Source organism: Polyodon spathula, chromosome 10 (assembly GCF_017654505.1).
Source record: "Polyodon spathula isolate WHYD16114869_AA chromosome 10, ASM1765450v1, whole genome shotgun sequence".
NCBI classification, from domain to species: domain Eukaryota; kingdom Metazoa; phylum Chordata; class Actinopteri; order Acipenseriformes; family Polyodontidae; genus Polyodon; species Polyodon spathula.
The window spans coordinates 17115840-17138787 of NC_054543.1; the positions used below are offsets into that span (position 1 = coordinate 17115840).

A 22948-nucleotide genomic window follows, 5' to 3' on the forward strand; every position below is an offset into this window, starting at 1 on the left:
TCATAGCATTGCAAAATTTCATAGCATAGGAGGAACACAATCATTTGAATAGCATGAAACTAGAATGAAATTATTAATAGCCTTGCTGTTATTCTGCTATTAAATTGGTTTCTGCAACTCTTTCAGTGAGAGTATAATTACACCTAATTTTAATAGGAACAGTAGTGAGTGTGTACAATCAATATGGTTAACAATGTATGTATTTATCTTCCACTAAATGGCCTCATGAGACCAAAAGTCTAAAAGAGGCCTTAAGGCACGACTAGAGCAGTTACTCATGCAAACCAAATCCAAAGTTCTTACTGAAAATCAAATTAAAGGTATTGTATTCCGCAGGGTTAAGTCCAGAATGCACATACATTGAAAAGTATTACTCCAAAAACCAGAAGGCTGGTGTATAAAGAAGGAAGCCATATCTTCAGCTCTGTACATATGCAGTTAGGACCCATCACTCCCTATTAACAATTTCAGCTGTAAAACAAGTAAACATTAACAGCTCTCCAAGCATAGATGGAGCAGTCCAAAACACAAATGTTCCTTGTAAAAATATGTCACCATTTCAGAGAAACAACCAGTATTAGAAAATGAGAGAATATTCTAGTGAAACTCCAGGAATATTCCCTAACACTATATACCATAACATTAACATAGGCCAATTTACACTGTGTCCCATATACTGTATTGGCAGAGAAAGTCAGATCGCTCTTGTCAGTACTTGTCATTAAATCCTTACAGTTGCCCAGGCAACTATGCTGTTGTTCACATGAGTGATGTATAGCTAGAGTGCAATATGGCAATCTATGTATAGCGTTTGGAAAGGATATAGTTCCTAAATGCCATTTTCACTTTTTACTCTTTTGCAGATTCAGTATACAAATACTGATTTGTGCTATATGTATCATAACCAGTTGTTCCTTGCTTCCAAGAAATGTTCATAATTCATATTTTAATCAAACTGTATGCTTTATACAGGTGCCATAACCCTGTGCTACAGTGCGTTGTAAACACACTTTATACTGCAACAAACTGTGTGGAAACAACTTAAAGGAAGGAACAGTTAAGATGCAGCTTTATTCAAATGATTACTCCCTTGTTATTTGTACTTCAAATGGGTCTGTAACATATTTTTTGTGGCAGAACACAGTATAATGGCTTTAAATGAGTTAAAGTGAATACAGTCTTTAAAACCAAACCCTCCAAAGTAAGAAAAAAAACAAAGGTTGTTCATCCAGATTTGTAAATCACTCAGTGATAAAACAGGTAGTAAAAACAAGATAAATAACATTCTTTGTAAAAAATTTGACTAGAAGCCTTACTTCAGACTATTACTTTAATAAGAAAAACCATACTTGTGAGAATGTACAAAATAAAGTTGGGTTCATAAAAGGACCCTGGTTTGTGGGTGTCTCGTTTTTCATATTTCAATGATCAGCTTGTAGCAGTGATGTCACAACAGAGGTTTGATTTCAGAGCTATCCACATCAACTCTTATGTTTAATCCGTAAAACAAAAATAAAATGGTTAAACTGATAATTACACATGGGATACACAGAGAACATGATGGTTTAAATTGGCTTCAGTGTTTATGCCTTCCCTCACTCATTTATTGGTTACCCACTTAGAACCATACTTGTATCCTCTTTTTATCTATGATGTTACCCTTTAATCTTTCAATTGATATGTTTATACTGTTAATTTTACCCAACTAGAACCAAACATGTTCTCTTAAGCACTTTCAATCTGTTTTGTGTTTCATATTGTAACATTAACTGGATTGCACTGAACTGAATTTGTAGCCGACATCAACTAGTTAACAGGGAAGCGCGGTGTACTGAGGGCAATAGTAATGTGACAAATAATATACGTACTGTAGTGTAAGAAAAGAACAGTTTGAGGTAACAGCATCTACACTTGACTGCTCCACTGACTTTAGGGACTGTTTGTTCTAATTCTGAGGCCCACCTGCACAAGCTAAGATGAAGTTGTGTCAACCAAATGGAAAGAGAAAGCCACTTGGGGTAATTTTCTATTGAGGGGAAATACATAGCTTGGTATTAACAGTAAATTGCTTCAAATGTAATTGGTGGATTCTGTGGCTCCAATTTTGAGTTATTACAATTGTCTCAATCTCCCTTTAGCTGGCCTTGAGACTAACAGCCCTCCCCCTTCCATCTAAATCATGTGGCAATGTAAGCTTTTAAATCTGTCATACCCAGTAGAGCAGGTGGGCTAGTGTTGAACAGTCACATTATTGCATAATCTGTTCAGTCCCACTTAGGATACCCCAGACAAGCTGAAAGCAGCTCATGGCAAGATCAAGGCATAGTTAGAGAAAAAGTACCCTGATTTGGGAGTGTGACAGAGATCAAATGGCACTTGGTGTTAGATCTCCCTCCTGACCTGAGAGGGTACTAGATAAAAGGAGCAGAGTACCCTGGACTAAAAGGCATGACACTTTATTCCCGTAGGTAGGTGAAAGTCGGACGGCTAGAAAAGGGACTGAGCTACGGTACCCGAACTCTGTGACCAAAATGGGAAATAGCGTGGCATCCACAGATTGGAGAAGTGGATGCACTCGTTAACCAAGGGGTCATGAGGGAGGGTATAAAATAGGGGCATAGCAAAGTAATCTGTTCCTTTGTAAATGGTTAGAAAGACCTAAAAGGAGTCCCTGCATTTAAAAGAAACTGTTACTTTTCAGCATCAAACCCAGACACCAGCACTTCACTTTCCACTAGGAAAGTATTTTCACCACAAGCATTTAATTCACGCACCATAGGAACTGTGTCTGTGTCTTTGTGTTTTGTGTGGGTGATAAAACTGGACTTTTGGTTGCAGGTCAAACCTGTGGGATTATACAAACTGAAGTGATACACACCTTTGTATCTTGTTATTTACAGGTATTCGCCATAAGGCTCTGGACATTGTAAACCATTTCAGTAAACACCCTTGCCCCTTTTTCATAATTGTCTGTGTGATTTGTACCTGCACTGCACTCACCTGTATCCTTATAGAAAGCCTTATACAAAGCCTTATACAACTATGGGTAATGTTAGATGCAGGCAATCGTCGACTTAAATTTTTACATGTATCTTGAGAACACAAAAAGTTATTCCATATACTGTAAATCAGTTATGTTAATAGGTTTACTGTGTGTCTTTTTGGAGTTGATTTGCGCTATTAAATTATTGCTTACAGACAGGCGCTCGTTTGAGACTTGCTGCCTGCTAGGCTTGGCTGAGGGGAAGGGCAGCAAGTGATTGGCTGTGCTGGTCATCAATCAGCAGGTGGGCGGGTCTTGACAGAGTTATGCAGCATAAAAACATCCAGTGGAGATGGCTCTGGGTGACTGCAAAGCCATGCTACAGGGGGGAGCTGTGTATACTCAGGAGGAGAGCGTCCGCTCTGCAGGAACGACAGCTATGCAACCCTAAAACTGCAAGCGGTGCTTGTGAAGGCAATGCTCAGCCAAGGCTGTATGAAGCAGTAAGAGTCATTGTATGAATACCGGCTCATCAGTAGGTTAGTTTAGGGGGTACTAATCCCATGTAATGTATAGCGAGGGTTACGTAGTGTAGTCTGTTCCTGGAGTGGGACACCTCGTTTATAAGTCTAGCGCTTGCCCTGTGTGGCACCTTTTATTTGTAGTTTTTGTACTGTGTTTTATTTTTGTAAAGCTTGCTGTATGTGTACTCTGTGTGCTACCATCGCTGGTAATGTCACATGACCCCTTTATTTATTTACTTTTGTATTAATAAATCCTGTGCGTCTGTGCTGGCGTTTCAACTCCATGTCTCTGTCATGCACATCAACGGTTACCCAAACATGTGACACAAGCACCCTGTCAGACACCAACACTAATTTGCTTACCTAATGCCAGCAAGGTCTTAAATATCACTATGCATTTTATTTACATCATAGTCATCAACTTTTCTGTCATACTGATGCTCTAGAAATGGCCTTTCTCGAGAAATCTTTCTTGCATGAAAAAGAGAAACCTGCTCTTCACCGAGGAGTCCCTGGGCAGTCTTTATATAATTCATTTGCACACATCCTACTTCAGTTCAGTTTCTCTATGACTTGTTTCCCCATTAAGTTTCCAACAAATTTAAAAAAAAACAAAACAAAAAACACAGACCTTCATGTGATGTCTATCAACGGGTTTTTGAACAGGACAAAGCCTAGTGGTCTTAAAGTCAGTTACTATTGCTACTTCTGTAATGAAATCTGGATAGGAAACAACCCATAGGTATGATACGGTGGGATGCAGGCTTCAAGAGGAAACATTTTTGATTAATTCCAGTAACATAGGTTATCAGTTTTTCTATAAGACAGTCTAGAAGTAAAACTGAGCACTATTAAATGGAAGGATAATTGTAATCAATTTTATCTATGTGCTAAATTGCTAACATATTTTACATTCTATTTTTCATTATGGAATTAACCTAACATGTTCATTTGCCAATTGTATACCACCCACAGTAAATGCCACAGTACCTCCAATATGGACACCAGGGCTTTAAGATGAGACTGATTTAACAAAGATTAGTGAAGAAAATATCATTCTTATTAGTTATCAAAATGCCTTCACAATTGTAAATGAAATCCCTGAAAATTTTTGTTTAAGGTAATTAAGATTTTTAGGTAAATAATGAAATGTTTTTAGACTGCTGTTGATTTCTTTTGTAAGTATCGCCAATGGCCTACAAAAAGTGTACTGCAGCAAAACAAGGGTAGAAGCACATAATGTAAGCTTCATCCTTATAGATGAAACAGCTTTAACACATTTAAGCCTATAATATATACAACAATGCACACTGAAACTTAAGGTACCTATAAGAATATTGTTTGGGGCCATCTTATGTCATGTTAAAAAAATACATTTTTTGTTTAGAAAAAACAAAACACCTATGCGCAGAACTTGGAATGACCTTGGTTCATCACATGTAGATGGTTATGAAATAAGTCCACATGTTCTATAAACACAAAAATAAACACAGCTGTAGAGGTTCTTACACACAGATGTTGAGAATGGAAAGAAGAAGTTGGATTTCAAATCATTTCAGATTTTAAGAAGCTAGAGCTTAAAGAAGTCCCCCTTTGGTAAAGTACTGTACAGCATAAGTTTCTGTGTAAGACTACAATACAATTACTGACACATACATTTAAAAGACAATTTGGTTGAACATCAGCACTTGTTAACTATTCGTACACGACTGCCCACTTTATAGAATCTTGATCTTTATAGAATTGCCACCATTTCCTGCCTTTTGCCACAATGAACCAAAAGCAATGCCAACAGAAAGTACACCACCTTACTGTCCGTAAACTGAATGACCAATTTTATAATTTTCTATTTTGTTTAGTGACTGCATAATCTTTTCTTAAAGTTTAAATAAAAAGTGTTATATTTGGAAATGTGATAGATTCTTAACCACTGTGGTAAGAATTGACTGAGAATGATAGAGTGTTTATCAGTTTGAGTTTTTTTTTTGTAAATAATGCTGTTTATTTTAATGCACTCCAGGCTTGCTGTCTTCAGATCCTGAAGCTGACTTAATCAGAGCAATGAAACGAGAGACCTGAACCGAGAAACCTTAAAAATTAACAAAAAACAAACAAACAAACAAAAGGCTCTCAGCCTACAATAACAGGACACTTAGTTATCCTTCTGATATTAACTTTTCAAAATAATAAATACTGTATATTCACAGAGTGCACCACTACTCTTTCCCAGGTCTTGTCAGAACCATTCCCTCTTGGGTGTGAGGCCTTCACAGACATTTATACCTGTACCAATGACTAACCCCTCCCTTGGATTAGTCCAATATTTAAAAAAAATAAAATAAAACCATTCTTCAAAGTAATATATTTTACATTTAAATACCTGGATTTGTCACTTCACAATAAATCAGTTACTTTCCCTTTAGTTTTTAAATCTTAATAAACATACTTTAGCTATAATTATAATATAACTCACCATTTTAAATCCCCCCCCATTGACTAGCATGGGTGTGCGAATATCCACAAAAATGATGCACATCTGCACACGCACTTCCAAGATGGTAGTGCCCACCTCCTCTCGTCATGCCAGTTACTCTGCATTTAAATCACTGTAGTATAGCAGCAGTAAAACAGTGATGGAGTGTGTATTTTTCTCTCCATCACAAAATTACTGAGTAATTATATAATGATCTGGAAAGCAGAACTGAGACCTGGGTAACATGCATCTGGAGAACACCACAAGTCATAAAACATGCTGTTGCAGACACTGAAGTGTTGAATATACGTCAAACTTAGAACTGGCACTAACCAAGCCTTTAATCACTTTCTCATTAGTACAGCATCAGTCTCACAATTCCTTTGTGATTTTGCTGTTGAACTTTTAGTTTTCTCCCTTTGTTCTCAGGTGAAATTATTTTGTCCATAACAATATTATTTCCTGTGCCACTGGTAATAGGACTCCTTAAATCTATATGTGAGGCTCCAGGGGGTGGAGGCCCAATCATTGCTACACAGGAATTAGATTGATAGGTGGCAAGATACATTATCATTGAGTCAAAATGAAAATACAGGCTGGCAAACTAGTGAGCATAATACATTATATTAATACAGTCTATTGTATTACCAGATTGAGCTTTTACAAAATCATACAAAGATTTAGACAAGATTCAAGCTTGGGCTGACACATGGCAGATGCCATTTAATGTGAATAAATGCAAAGTCTTGCGCAAAAACATGAGCAGTAACAAAATAGAGGAAGCTGTGTATGAAAAGAACTTAGTGGTAGTAGTGGATGAAACTCTTAAGTCAACTTAATAGAAGCTATAAAAAAGGCAACTAGAATGTTAGGTTAACCAAGCCAAATCTAGAGAAGTTATGTTAAAATTATATAATACACTGGTACAACCACACCTAGAATACTGTGTACAGTTCTGGTCCACATATTATAAAAAATCCTTGGAAATACATGTCATATTAAAATGGACTGAAAGAGCTGAATCTATCTAGCCTAGAAAGAAGATGAGTCAGAGGTGACTTAATATTTTTCAGAAGTCACAGAAAACAAAAGCTGAAGAAGGGCTTATTCAGAACCGAGGGGAGAAGGAGCTTTTTCACAGAAAGGGTGCTGAACCATTTGAACAGGCTGCCGGACAAAGCTGTTGAAGCAGAGTCTCTCAGGTCCTTCAAGAATAGACTGGATGCTGTCTTGAACAATATTGTATAACCCTCTTTGACCACAATAAGACCTTTAGCTAGCTACCCGGAGGAAGGCCGATCCAGCTAGTCACGGATTCCTACAGATTTCATTTCCCCTACTAACCTGGTTAGGGGTTTTTGTTTTTCCTCTCCCGAGTACTAACGGATCACGCTTGCATCAAAGTGAGTGACCATAGGTGGGCGGAATGACCTTTTCTCTGTCTTGAATTTCTCATGTTCTTATATTCTAGTAAATGTAATTAAACCTCTAATTTGAATCTGCCTAGCAATCAATTGCTTTAGTGAGTGATCTTTCACAAATTTTGGCATGAAACAAACATTTACACATGAACTTTGCACTGGGCAGCATACATTTCAGGTATGAATGCTTTTATTACCTTTGCTTGAACACTTCATTTTATGACAATATAAAAATTACATTTATAAGGTTTTCAGTAAAACAAGTTACTTACGGTTGGTGAATGAAATTAAATCTGTTCATATCACTGCTTTTTAGTTTCTAAAAGAAAAAGAAAAAAATAGCAGATAACAAATCCACAAACAGATTTCATACAAACTAGAAAACTAATTATCATATACCAACAAACAACTGCCAATGTAGTATTTTTTGAAAAAACTTGTTTTTATATATCTATATATATATACAATATATATATATATATATATATATATATATATATATATATATATATATATATATAAAACACAGAAGTCTATAAACCTGATTGTAAAGTCACCTGGTCTTGCATTTATTCTGTGAATGTTATTTTAACCAGATTTGCCAAGGGGTGTGGGAACTGTGACACTGTTTAGGTGAAATTACCCAGGAAATGCAGGCGTAGCAGATTTCCTGGGAAACAAAGCACAGAAACTAAGAACTTTTTGTAACCTAGTGTAGCATCGAATACCATGTTTTAAAATGAAAATACTTGTTTGCTGCAACATTTTTTTGAAACAAAACATTTGAGTTAATGAATGGAAGTGAAGGCCAGCTAATGTGTATGAAATTATTTTGTTTTAACTACAACCACTTTAAGCAGCACAGGAGATCAAGACAATCCCCTATTCACGGACTGTATGATTCAGTTCAAATTGATTTCCTACTAATGCTTTTATGGTTTGTTTTGAATTGTTTTGATCTATACTGCATAAAACATCTTTTAAAATACAGCTCAATGTTTCTACAATGTGACTCTGTGACGTTGGTTGTTTTGCAATAACATTTTATACATAACAAAGAAAACTGTCACACTGCACATCTTAGGATGCTTTTTGGTCATTATAGAACAAAGATTCCAGGCAGCAATTATAGAATTGTGGTCCTCTTGTGTTAAAGAGTAATGGTGCAGATGTGAAATATGTTGCAAAACTAAAAAACAAGCAATTTTAAGGACCCAAAAGTGTGCAAAGTGAACTAGGATAAAGGTCCATGAAGGCAAAAACCTAAATCCTGAGAGAGTGCCAGACTAGAGTTAATATTAAAGTGGGGGTTGTGCAGGTTAAGGGAGGTTAAGGGATCTCCACAACAAGGCAAGTAGAGCGGAAATGACAGGAAACAGCTTCCGTAACCTGAGAGCTGTGGCCAATCTAGGATGGTGGGATTGTATCCAAAAGAAAATGTTAAGGGAGCAGTATTAAATCACTTCAAAATAAATATTAAATTTCCACTGTGCTTAATAACCTCATAACATAATAAATAATACCCCCAAACTCAATGCGGGGACTAATCAAATGAATACTGTTGAATAATTCTGTTTGGTCTTCCTTTATATCAGAGAAGGAATCCCCCAAAATCTTCTTCTAGAGGTCTACAGGTGTCAGTTTCACTTTCCCTCTTTCCTGTACTTTGTCTTGGTAAACCGACAAAAAACAGTCATCCGCTCTCTGATTGATTTCTACTCTGTGGCTAGCTTGGCCGAAGCCGGCTTCGTGGTGCAGAGCAACATGCTAAAAGCAGCATCAGGTCTCTGCATTGTCTAGGAGGAACAGCATTGTGTTGTCCTATTAAAATATATATTTTTTGTAAATGTTTAACTTTTGTTTGTCAATAAGGAAAGTTTCTCTCAGACATTATTGACGGGTGTTGAAAACAGGACACGTTGAAGGTGTGACAGAAACTGGTGAAAGGACCTTGTGCATGTTTAAAGAAGTTTCAAAGTTGCATTGCAAAGTTGTGCTGAAAAAGAAAAAAAAATGCAATACATCTTTTTGATGTACAAAAGGCACTTGAATGGCCTAGCCTGGGTTAAACATGTCTATGGCAGGCCACTAGAACAGAACCTCAGCTCCTGAACTCATTTTAGCTCAACTATATCAAAAAGTGAAAAACAAAAATCAGTTTGTTTGCAATAAGAACAACCCGTGATGATTGCAAAGAGGTATATTCTTTTATATCTTATTTTGATGATCAAGAGTTCCCTAAAAAACTGAATACACTTCTATAGCACCACCTACAGGATTTTTTTATGTTTTAAATTTGTGTTTAATTATTTTTGCAGCACAAAATGCCAATATGTCAAACTCCAAGAAATTATACTCTTACAAAAGTGGTAATATTGAAAACATTTGTGATCTTGTATTGAAAACATCAAGGTTCTTGATCCAATGATTTTTTGTTCGTTTGTTTTACTAATGACAGGAAAAACATCTAAACACTTTAAACAAGTATGTTCATAATATCCTCCATATGGCTGCAAATACAAGATTAGAGCCATTAATATGCATATGTTCTTCCATATACTGTGACACTCTCAATAATGTAAATTACGCTTATAAGTTATACAAATGTTAGGTAGTGGAAAAGACTTGCAAAAGCGACCTGGCAAAAAATCAGATGGCCATGAGAGTACACTCATTTAACAAAAGAAAGCAAAACATGATTTTTAAAGAAATAACAGTAGGGTTTCCATTATATCTGCTATGAACAGCAACCCACTGGCACGCCTTAATGAGCCCCCACTGCTTCACAACTGAGAACAAAAGCAAGCTGCAGTCTCTTATATCCAGCTGCCTTGCAGGTGAAGCAACTTGAATCACCTGATTGGCAATTGGTCAACAGATCAGGGTCAGTTGATCTTAACAAACAGGATCAATTAACACCCAGCTAGTTAAGACTACAACATTTCTAACTATATACAGAAGCTGTTCTCCAGATAAAGCAAACACTATAAATCAACCCGTCACGTATTTGTCTAAATTCAAGTAGATATTTTCCTGTGTACTGATACCATCCCATGCATGGGACATATGGTACAATAATAAAGTTAAAAAACAAACCGATATCTTATTTATGTTTACTAGTAGCACCTGAATACTAGTTAATATGTCATGTGTCTGGTGTCTTATTATAAGAGACATAATGTCCCACTGTTTGAGCAACCAGAAACCCTCAGACACCAGAGCAAGTTACAATACAATTGGTCTAAGTATCAGTGAACTGATGCAGGCTCCTCCTCTTTACCCCAGTCACTACGAATATTGTATGTGTCAGCAGCTAGTAATAATAGCAGCTGTCCCCAATAGGCCACCCAACAGGCCAGTAATGCACCAGGTCTGTGTTCCAGTGCACTTTCACAGCAGGGGCCTGTCAATAAAAGTTTATTGCTAGATACCACGGCAACAGCATAATTACAGAGATAAAGTCAAAGGGTCATATTTACTGAGCTTTATCTGATGAGTGTTTGTTAAACGTCTGTTTTTATGAACAATATACAGTTTGAACTGTATTACACAATTGCTCTTAAAGCTGATAACAGTTTAAATGAACATCAGACAGCATTTTATTGAGTTAAAACATTACAAATAGGGGCCAGTGATTTCTATGTAAAGTATCTAAACATACATATATTTATATATACTGTGTGTATATATATATATATTAGAAATAATTAGGTCTTAGGAATTAACAGTTTAAGGATGGGTTATTTTGATCCACTGTTAAGATCAATAAAATAGAACACAATTATAGTAATAAAAATTAAAAAATAGCGAACAGTTTGCAGTATAATATGCAGACTAGTGTACACAATTATTATAGAAATCATGGCAAATGTATTTTTAGGCTCAAAATAAAAAAATCCCTTTAGAAATGGTGTGCCCCAGAGTGACCCAAGACAATTTAAAAAAAAGTGTATGTGCCACACGAGAAAATAAAATCTCTCCAAGGCAACTAGTTTTCACAGGTGCTGGATATCAAATTTAAAGTATGCCCTTCCTCATAGTACCTGCGGGTGGTGCTCTAAACCAAATACTGGACAGTATAGAAATATGAGAAATGTTTCATTGTTTATAAAGAATCATTTAAAAAATATGGAAGTCTGTTCACCCACAAAAAGTAATTATTCAGGGCCACAATTTTTTGGAAATTAGTAGTTTAAGGAGGCGGCCAACAGATAAGGGATTGTGTCAACAGGACAACAAGAGTAACATTCCACATGGTGTTTGTTGCATAAACCTTGTGGATCATCTAAGCTAAACTAGTTCTGTTTAGAAGGGTCATTATTACCCTATAACACACCTAGTGGTAATCTAGACCGACTGAGGTTCCTTGTGTTATTTGGCTGTTTTATGGTGCTATTCAATCAAAGTTCAGACAAATGTAGAGGCATCATGAACATACCAGAAACATGTGTTCACATTCAAAACATTAACGTTTTAAAGACATACCATACCAGTAGTCACTACTGTTTAACAACATTGCTGTTGTTAGGCAGTCAAAAATAGAAACTATGCCAGCACGCCTTTAAATCTTTTTTTTGAGCATAGAAAACAACTCAATAATGGTAATGTTGTGTGTGTGTTACAGACACACTTGTTGCACTTTGCTATGCTTTAACTATGGAAAACCTGTACAAGTCCATATTCTGAGGTATTGGGGTATACCTTATCAATATTTAAAGTATGCTATGTCTTTCGTTGTTTATATGTTTTATTTATAATAGAACTTCAGCAGAATAAATGCCAGTAACTTTACAGTGGAATGCAGCCAGAAGTCCAAAGGTATGTGTATCAAGGGTTATTTATATTGATTGTGGTTAGCAACATAATTTCTTACCTGATGTGGACTCTCAATTCGTTATAAAGGAATGTCCAGTTTTGAAAGAAACACTTGTTACAGCAAACATGTATTTATACATACATTTAATATACATAATATATATACATATATATATACATATATATATATATATATATATATATATATATATATATATATATATATATATATATATATATATATACACACACACACACATACATACAATTCTGTTTGCAAGCCATGCTTTCGGACAGTGGTGTAATTCTTTGGTCATTTCACCTGAAGGGTGACATTTTCCCATCTCCTTCAACAATTTCTTTGCTGTCATTATTCAACTGTTTTTTTTTTTTTACTGACATGCAATAACCCAGAAGACACTACTGTGGTTTAATGACAGAGGAAGTGTGAGTGTAAGAGATACCCAGGCATGGAAAACTTTCTTTAATCTAGTCAAGTACCAGATATCATTTTTTAAATTCAAAATAAGTATTTCTTTAAAACGTATACATTTGCACATTTGAGACTGATGTAGTAACAGAAGTCCTGAAGAGCTAATATCATTGTTTTTAATGTTTTACCATACCTCTCTGGGGTTTAATGTTTTTACTATGGCAAACTTTTATAAGGGTGCTGTCTGTTCTATCTGCAGTCTACACACTATGCAACCTTTATACCTTGGAAAAAAAATCATATCTAGCCATCTATAAGCTAGGACCAACCTTCAGAATGTCCCTGACAGCATATTATATTCGTTGCCCTCATGTCACTTAATGTTGACTTATTGCTGTCTGGCTGGTGACACCCCAGTGACAATGTTCTGGCAGGTGTAAGTATTTAATAAGTTTTTAACTACAGCCTGACACTTTTTTGACCACAAATATGCATTCGGTTAGAAAAAGGAAGCTAGCCAATCACGTCTAGTAAATGCAAATGAAGGAACGTGAAGGATAGCAACAGGAAATGAGACGGAGGACGTGCCTGTCTTGCCAGCTTCTCACTCATTGTTGACAGAGGGGACATCTGATTTTACCACTGATCTTTTTGTAGATAGGAACTCGGTTTGCCTTTTGGAAGGTGGGCTGACAGCCCATTACTCAGCATACACTTTGATTACAGTGATGTATACAAAGTTCCAATCTAAGGTAACACTTTACATTGTGTATCTAATCACTATGCATTTACATAGTAGTTACTTAGTAAATACATGTGTGCTAATGCATAATAACATTGCAATTATGTATAAGCACACATGGATTTAATAAGTAATTAAGTAATAAGTGAATTCACAGTAATTAGAGACACGTGATGTAAAGTGTTACTAAATCTAATTTACATCTGCTGAGACTAAGGCGTAGATGTACTAAAGGTTGTGCCTGTCGCAATAGTCGCAAGCCAGGGTGTAATGTACTAAACACGCGCAATGAATGACTTTTTAGGGATTGCTTTGCGGCAGCAGTTTTTCTACGCAGTTCAATCTTAGATTAATATATATTTCTGGACGTTCCTGCATAAATTCTCAAAAATGGGGCAGAGTGCAAATGAGGGCTCTCAAATATTAAAATGAGATGTACTAAAGCTGCTGACAATTGCGACATGTGCAGTTGCGTCAATTTGTTCAGAACTTTTGAAAGCACGTTTTAAACAGTTGCACTTGTTGCTGGCATTTCCCAATCCAATTTTTTTCGTGTGTTGCCAGTTGTGCTGAATGCATTTTTGAGTACCTAATTTTCACTAAAGTCAGGGTATACTTACAAGCCTTGAAAACAAATTCCTATTACATTTCTGGTTTTCCCAGCGTGCTGGGAGCAATAGTCTGCACACATGTGCCACTGACCCCTCCAGCTCATTCTGACCATCTGTATAGGACCATGATCTATTGTGTGTTAATAGTCTAGACTAGTAAATAGGCCAGATTAAAAATAATAAATTAAAATAAAATACCCCCCCCCCCCCCCCTAAAATCACTGTTTCAAATTTAAATAAATAATCTTTTGTTCACATTGTACACCAATGTATACAATGCAGCAGCATGATTTATTTTTTGTTGACAGTAGGTTAAAGTAAAAAGTGCACTATGTATTCATTTGATTTTACAACTGTACTGTATCCTGTACAGGCCTACTGTACAGATTCATATGTTTACATAATGTAATGTGTAGCCTACCCAAAACACATTAATATTATTCCAGAGCAATGATTTATATTTAAAATACATCGAGAACTATAAATGTATCTGTGTGTGATTTTATTGTATTGTTTTTAAACCCGACACCTCCTTATGTAGGACAAACATATCCGGTTAGCGAGGGGCTGCTGTATGATTACACCATGTAACACATTTATTTATTTATTTTTGGTTCCTGGGTAGTAAGTGTTATTTACTAATTGCTTATGCCTCAGAAGTACAGAAAATGGCTATTATTTCCCACAAACTTTGCTTTTGTGACCAGGACAGTGATATTTTGAAATTTACCTATTTTCCAGAACATTCCAGATAGATTCAGTGCTGAGTAAACTTGGAGTAACTTCTAGAACTTTCCAGTAATATAAATAATAGTATAAACACAGGGGCCTTAAGCCCTCCAGTTCAGTTTAGTTCCAGCTGCCTAAATGGATACATATCTGCATTTTTCTGAGATGGCATCAAGAGGCTGCAATGGTGGCATTCCTGATGGGTCTCCAAGGCGGTTTTACCAAGTTTCACTGCTATCTTTGCCTTTGGGACAGCAGGGACACCAAGGCGCACTACCACAGGCGGGACTGGCCACAGCGGACCGAGTTCTCTGTGGGGAGGAACAACGTCAAGTGGGAGCCACTGGTGGACCCCCGGAAGGTGCTGATGCCACCACTGCACATCAAATTGGGCCTTATGAAACAATGTCAGAGCTGTAGATAAGGAGTTGGCAGCCTTCAAGTACCTTCAAGACTTCTTCCTTAAGCTGTCTGAGGCAAAGGTCAAAGCCGGTGTCTTCGTCAGACCACAGATAAAGAAGATCCTGGAGTGCAATGAATTCCCCAAGAAGCTCGCTAGTAAGGAGAAACCAGCTTGGAACAGCTTTGTCGCAGTGGTTCAGGGCTTCCTGGGCAATCACAAGGCCGAAAACTATGTGGAGCTGGTTGAGACTCTGGTGAAGAACTACGGCACAATGGGCTGTAGGATGTCCCTCAAAGTCCATATCCTTGATGCTCATCTTGATAAATTCAAGGAGAACATGGGAGCGTACTTGGAGGAGCAAGGCGAGAGCTTCCACCAGGATATACTGGACTTTGAACGCCGCTACCAATGACAGTATGATGAGAACATGATGGGAGACTACATTTGGGGGCTGATTCGTGAAAGTGATTTATAGTATAATCGTAAATCTCGAAAAACTACTCCCTTCTAAATCTTTTGTAGTCATTTTTGTATTACTTTAGTATAAATACATGTTAATTTGGATTCATATGTTGTTTTTTTCTGACTATGTGAACGAAAAGACTTTGTTTTCTCACTGGAAATAGGTAAATTTCAAAATATCACTGTCCTGGTCACAAAAGCAAAGTTTGTGGGGAATAATAGCCATTTTCTATACTTTTGAGGCATAAGCAATTAGGAAATAACACTTACTACCCAGGAACAAAAATTGTGTTACATAGTGTTATGAAAAGCTTTTTTGGGGGTGAAGGTTGGGGCCTCACTGTAGTATCTGCTGGGATTAAACTGTCTTTCATTATATATTAAGGAATTGGTTGGTTAAAAAAAACAAAAAGACAATGTAAACAAACTGCTTGGTAAACAAAGTAATTAATAAAGTGTTTGGGATTAAAAACTAAAAGTTGGTTAATTAGCAGATTAATTAATGTTTAAAAGGGTGTGTGTGTGTGTGTGTTTGGTGAGGGTGATAACAGGAGTTTGTGTTGGACAGTTGGAGAGCAAGTGGATTATAGTGAGACTAGAAAAACAAACTATTGGAAAAGGTATCTGGGATTACGATTTGGATTGTGAATTGGTTTTGACGACGAGGAAACAGGCTTAGCCTGCCTCGTTATTAGATTGAGACAGAACTGTTTAGCTAAGGCCCGAGAACGGGTTAGGTTTTTTTTTTTTTTAATATTGTAAACAATAAACACACTATGGCGTTTCTTGGCATTCTGTGTTTAACGCGTTTATTTGAAGAAGGAAAACAAGTGATTGGAGGGCAATCCATCACATATATATATATATACATACATACACACACACCATATACTTAACATCTGACAAATTTTAAAAAATGTAATTTCAAAATCTAACTTTAAATACTGTACTACTATTAGGACTTCTGTTAGACTTTTTGCTGTTCATTTGAGTTTTTTTTTTTAATTACATGTTAAAGATTATAATTGTGTTCATTTTTTTTTTTTTTTTTTTTTTATTATGTCTCAATCCTAAAATTCTTGGTAATGCAACAGTTTTGGACATAACTTTACTTCAGGGTCATCCACTTTTTTGTCATACTTTTAGAATTCATAGCCACAATAAGTTCAAATAGTCATAGGCTTTTCCTGTTACCCACTATGTGTATTTGAAACATGCAGCTCAGTTTATATTCTGTCGAGGGGAATACCCTGAAGAACAAAATTAGCTTCAGAGTTATCTAGATGATACACACTGAAAAGCCTGCATGTGCTGAAATAATGAAAGACACTTATATTTAAATATATATGTTTAGCCCTCTTACTGGGCAACCAGTTGATAAATCAGATTTCAGATAGTCAAAGCATAGGAAAGTGTATTCAAGCAAAGCAAAAGCACGGTAAAGCATAGGCAAGTCTTGTTCAGAATAATGAGGAATGGTAAAGCATATTAATAAACTTGGTAAACCATGGTAAAATATAATAAAGGCATAGCATAACCATGGAAACAGCATGTGAAAACTACAAAAATATTATGGTAAGCTTTTATAAGGGATGTCACTTGTTATTCTCTTCACTGCATGAATTTTTTTTTTTTTATCTCTTGCCTGCTTAAAAGTATATAGTGTTAGTCCCTTGGTACATTTGCTGCTATGTTTTCAGACCTTCCAAATATGTTTTTGTGTGTTGAGTTAATGCATCAGGGTAAAACAAGAAGTACATTCACAGATGTAAAACCCTCATGATTCATTCCAATCAATATAATGCAAATGAATGGTCTGCTACTGACTTATTATATACATACAAGGCAACTATGTGTGACAGGATGACTGAGGGCTGAGGCTCAGAGACAACGTAAAGTAAAAAAAAAGTTATTTAAACAAAATAATCAAATAAATAGGCACAAGGGTCAACAGAAAAGAGATTCAAACAGAAATAATAAGTGAACTTACAAAGTAAATGGTCAGGTTCCAAGCATTTTTTTAAACAAGACACTCTTTTCTTCTAAACACAAAACTCTAACACAAAGCAAACTCCCAAACAAAAAAAAACACCCCCAACCAGTGGTTCTCCCCCCGGATTTTATCCCCTGTGGCTGGAGCCCAATTAATCAATAATCATTCAATTAGAGCTCCAGCCACATTCTCACATGTTTTCCTGGCAGGGAGAAATTTAACCCCCTCCCTGCCAGTTCCAAACACATTCATAGAGACGGGCGGTTCCCTGTCACACTGTGTTTTACTCATTTAACTTGCTGCCGAAGAAGCACCCATGCAGTGCTTTGAATCTTACTGGCTTCCCATCTAAATGTATCCCAGAGTAAAATCATTGAAAAGTGTAATAAAGCATAGTGGAAGCATGGGAAGACATAGGTAAGCAATGGTAAAGCATATTAAGAAACATATGCATAGTATAACTAAGGGAAAACTGCAAACTAAATGTATAAATTCACTGTGGTAGAAGGGTTATGCTTTTTGTAGAATAATATTTAATATCAGAAATGTATTATGGGTGTAGTCGTGGCTGGAGTTGATGAAAAAGCTATTTGATGCTGTTAGTTATCATTAGTTCCATGTGTTAACTACTGTACTAGTCTCATTATACTATTATGCATTTGCATCGGGTTTTCAAGCTGGCAACTTCCCTTAATTTGTTTGATAATTTATTGATTAAAATCAGTCAATTTTAAGCTTAGTCGTCATAATGAAATAGCCCAAGGGATTCAGAAAGCTGTCAGAAATATGGTGCTGCTCAAACTGAAAGCTTAATATTAAATGTTCTTAGCACCCGACAGCTGTTAAACATGAATGTAATATCACAGAATTTAAACATTTTATAAATGATTTAATTACTCCTTGCACAGAATGTTTCCATCTGGCAAAACAATGTTGAGTTTTATTTAGTTTTACTGTTTGAGAGCCAGATTAAATATATTGACTTTCATTAGAAGAATTGGTACCTGCCTATTAATGTAACAGTTAATGTAATTAAATTGACAAGAACTATGTTTTTAGATAATGGCAAGGTTTGACATCTTTTACATTTATGCTATACTAACCCTAACCTTAAATTTAAGGCCTTGAATGACACATTGATGAGAGTGATTTAATTGAGAGAGAAGGACACATTTGGTGCCATATTGAATATTTTTGTTATGTTATAATTTTATGTTACTTTAAATGTTATAATTTTTGGTACTCAACATATCGCTCCTTTTTATCAAGTGAAATTTCTACCTCTTTTTTTAAAAGTGTTTCCTCAGCTAGGTTGCCACCAATATTTGAGGAAACTTTATTATTAATGCCCAAGCGTGGTGTTGAATGCTTCCTCAGTAGCTGTCAGTCATCTGGACAGATAAGGTTTCTAAGCCAGGGTAGTATACGCAGCATCACCTGATCCCCTCTATGCTGTATTGCCTGAATGAAAGGAAAATATATGTAATGTCTCCTCCGGTTTTCAGCCATAATGATCTGCAATACCTGTTGGTCAGTTTCATTTTATACCTCTGAGTTTATTTTTAATTAATGAATCGTAAGATAAATTAGCTGAAATGGTATTCACTACTAATAACATGACACCCCACTAATGACATTTGAAAAACAATTTGGGCAAGAGCAGTAAAACTCATTATTAACCAACCAGACACAAGGTATTTTGCTTTATTACAGCATCTTAGAGTCACTCGTGTACCAATTCTCTGCTCATGGAAACCACATTTTCACTAGTAATTTTCAAAAACAGCACGAGGACTTTACGCATAGCTAATTTACATATCAACCCCCACCTTTCCCATTCATTTGCATGACGTCAGGTGAAAAGCCCGGTTTACTCGAGTAAAATAAACGAATTGAGTGAATGGAGCGCCCAAAAAGCATTTTACATGAGACATTTTTTCTTGTAAATGTCGAGTTAAAAAAAAAAAAAAAATCATGATTGAAGCCAGTCAAAACTCACCCGATCAACAAAAAAACAAGGAAACATTATTGTTGATTTTGCGTGCAGTAAACTGTAACGTATTTGACTGCACAACAAAGTACTGGTATGTTTTTTTTTTTACTCTTTATTTTCGTGGTCTATTGTGGAGCTACTGTTAGTGAAGTTTGAGCACTCGTCTATATACTGTATAACCTTTTTTAACTTATTTTTTCTGGTTTTATTCTGAAATGTGTTTAGCACATTGAGAATTCTACCTGTTGTAAAAGGGTGGTGGGCTAGTTATAAAGGCTGTAGTGTATATAGAGGTGTGTGTATGTGTATATGTATATTTGTATGTATATGTGTGTGTGTGGCTATTTGTTCAGGGGTAAGGGACCCACAAGTGTATGCTTGCTTAGGGCCTAATGATTGGTTAATCAGCCCTTGGTCCAGAAATGTTCGGTAGCTGATATGTCTTTTATAAGCTGTTAGCTATGGGTCAGAAGTTGTTTTATTACTTGTTATTACATTATTTTTTTATTATATTTTTGGTCACTTTATTCTGCCTTGTCTACCTGACTGGATTTGACTTTGCCCTCTTTCACCTATGTAATTTTATCAAAGGCTTTTCCCCTTGTCCCTAAAGACTGTGATACAAACAAGGTTTATGAATACATGTCATGCAGTAAATGGTGAAAATGTCTGCAGTGTTAATGTGTGATCAGAAACAATATTATAGTAGTGCTGTGCTAGCAACAATTGAAAGTAGCTGACACAATTACCCAAGATTGGTTCCTCTGGTAAGATACCCTGCATTGGGACAGTATGGCGATACAGGGTGTTAGAATACTGGTGCAATAGTCGTGTATACTGTATTTGAAATTTTAATTTGCCTTGAGTGGTTAGATTACCTAAAATGCCTTTTAAATGTAATACTCACTGTTTCAAGGACTGTTTTTAAGGACTGTTTTATTAAACATGTTTTTTTTTAAATCAAGTTTGTAGTTTGTAAACCCTATTTCAACTGCTTTATATGGTTTATTGTTTTTTTTTTTTTTTTAAGCACTGTTTAACCTAAGAATTATTTAAAACCATCTTCAAAAAGCATTCCTTAAAATAGTTGTGTTAAAAGTGCTACCAGATGTGTGTATTTCAGAATCTGTACTGAATGTTTTATCTTGAGAAGTTATAATTTATACTGTGAAGTAAAAAGCTTTGAAAATCCCCCATTATATATTATATACAGTGCTTTATTTACAGGTTTACCCAATAATAAATAGGGAAAAAATACATTAGAAACTTAGAAGCTTAAGTATAATTAAGAAATTAAGAAAAACACACCTTCATACTGGCATGCATATATGTAAACGCATCTACAGTCGGTGCTGAAAATGTTCACCATTGGCATTTATACTCTGCTGACATCGCTGAATGAAGTTCAAGTACGCAGGTCGCAGTTGCTGCTGAGGTATAGGTGTTGATGAAGTTTGTAATGTTTCTCTGCAGTTCCTTAGCTGAGTGTGGGGTTATTGCAATAGATACTGTCCTTTTAAAATAGCCCCACAGTAGTCTCAGGGGTTCAGGTCGGGTGACCTTGGAGGCCATACGTCATGGCTCACAATTCGGTCATCAAAAACTTCTTGCAACCGAGCAATGGAATAATAAGCTGTGAGGGCCATTGCACCGTCTTGCTGGAAATAGGTGTATGTTCTAATTTACCACAGTTTTGCAGACAATAATAATAATTCTAACTTACCAGAAACCAACGTCCATCAATCTTCATTCTCTCCACTGTTAGGGCACATTCTTTCATTCCATTCTGTTTGTACAAAAACTTAAATGAGTGCACCTGCACAATCTACTACAAAACACACATCTTGTAGTGCGCTGTCAGGTTTATATTTAGCATCACAGAAATAGTTTTTGACTAGTAAAAGGCTTGTTCTAGCCAAGTACAGTTAAACAGAATTAAGATAAATATAAAGTACTATAAAAATATATTTCTAGTGACTAGCTCCAAATAGCCTATTGAACACTGTGTATTTAGATTACATAACCCTGTATACATAGCATGCCCACAGTGTTCTTAACATTATTGTGAAATGTGTTATCATATCATTTGATACTGTACACATTATATAGTTTAACCGATATCAGTATACATGTGTTAATAGCTGCTATTCACTAGCATGCAGTTAAAACACTACATTTTAAATGCATACTGTAATTCTAGCTTTAACAAACGGTAAGACAGCATGTTATGAATACTTACATGGATGTAAATTGGTTTTCAAAGCGATTAAGACATGTAGGTATACAGTGTTATGTAGCCTTTATAAAGTGTTATGAATGCCGGTGTCTAACTCAAATAGAACATTGCCAGATCACCCTATCATAAAGATGAACCACTTCCTCAACAGTTGAGGTATTTCACTAAATGTTGTATACATAAGACAGACTTAGACTTGAATATGTGTATAGTCAAACCTGATAAAAATCATCGCTGTTGATGTTACCCTCCACTTATTATCACCACATTGAAATGTCTTGTATAGAATATAATGGGAGTGATTGGGGGCAACCTGATAATATCACCCTGGTTGATATCACACACCGGTTAAAGCCACAGTTTATGCCAACAGTTGTAGATAACATTACTAATATTTACACTTTTGATATCTCAGACACTTAAAGCAGGAATACACATTCAAGTGATATTCTATTATCTTAGCAAAAAAGGTAAATGCATGTTTTTAAACAAAGTTGCTTGTTTTAAGGAATATATACAATTTTGTAAAGTGTGGGAAATGAACACTCTGAACACTGAGCATTCCAAAGACAAATAATTTGTGTGGTGACTTCACAACACAAAAAACAATTATTTTAAAGAGGCTATTCCTTGGTTGCACAGATTAACGGCTGGAAGAAGGCTGAAAGAGTTTTAACTTACCTGGGTCAGGAAATCCGCCACTTGTTTCGGACTCCAGTGTTCAAAGTGGTGTCTTGTTGGAAGTCTTGTGGCCATGTTTACTGTCAGCAGAGGAAGTTTTCAGTCAAACATGCAATTTAAAGTGGACATGCACTTCACTAGGTTACTGTTTTGTTCAGCTGCTTCACACTGACTTCAATGAGGAAGTGCTTCAGGGCTTAGACATACGTCTGACAATAAAAAAGTGAAGGGCACGCCTTTTTAGACTGCACTGTTTTTTTTTGTAGCTGGGTGGAATTTTCTTCTAATTTGTTATGTATTATCACTGCTTTCTATTTTTCTCAAGATTTTAAGAGGCACTCTCTTTACCTCAGTTTCCACTTCTCATCTAAATGTGAGACATTTGGTGTTTCAAAAGCCAGGGTATTTTATACATATTTAGCTAACCCTTGGTAATACTTATCACAAGG

The 22948-nt window shown here is 35.9% G+C and overlaps 1 protein-coding gene across 5 annotated transcripts in view; it reads right to left on the bottom strand.

Moving 5' to 3' along the window:
• The window catches only part of blnk (B cell linker), a 75058-nt gene extending 52391 nt beyond the window's left edge, over positions 1-22667 (bottom strand). For 4 of the 5 annotated variants that reach the window (XM_041261200.1, XM_041261199.1, XM_041261201.1 and 1 more), the window contains exons 1-3: positions 22500-22667; positions 21306-21368; positions 7674-7720 (exon numbers count right to left, since the gene is read on the bottom strand). In XM_041261200.1, coding sequence (XP_041117134.1) covers positions 7674-7720; positions 21306-21368; positions 22500-22574 — 185 coding nt within the window. In that variant the 5' untranslated portion in view covers positions 22575-22667. Of the gene's footprint in view, positions 1-5980; positions 6110-7673; positions 7721-21305; positions 21369-22499 lie in introns of those variants that run through there. The other variant, XM_041261203.1, reaches the window with a different exon arrangement.
• Between the last annotated feature and the right edge of the window lie 281 nt (positions 22668-22948).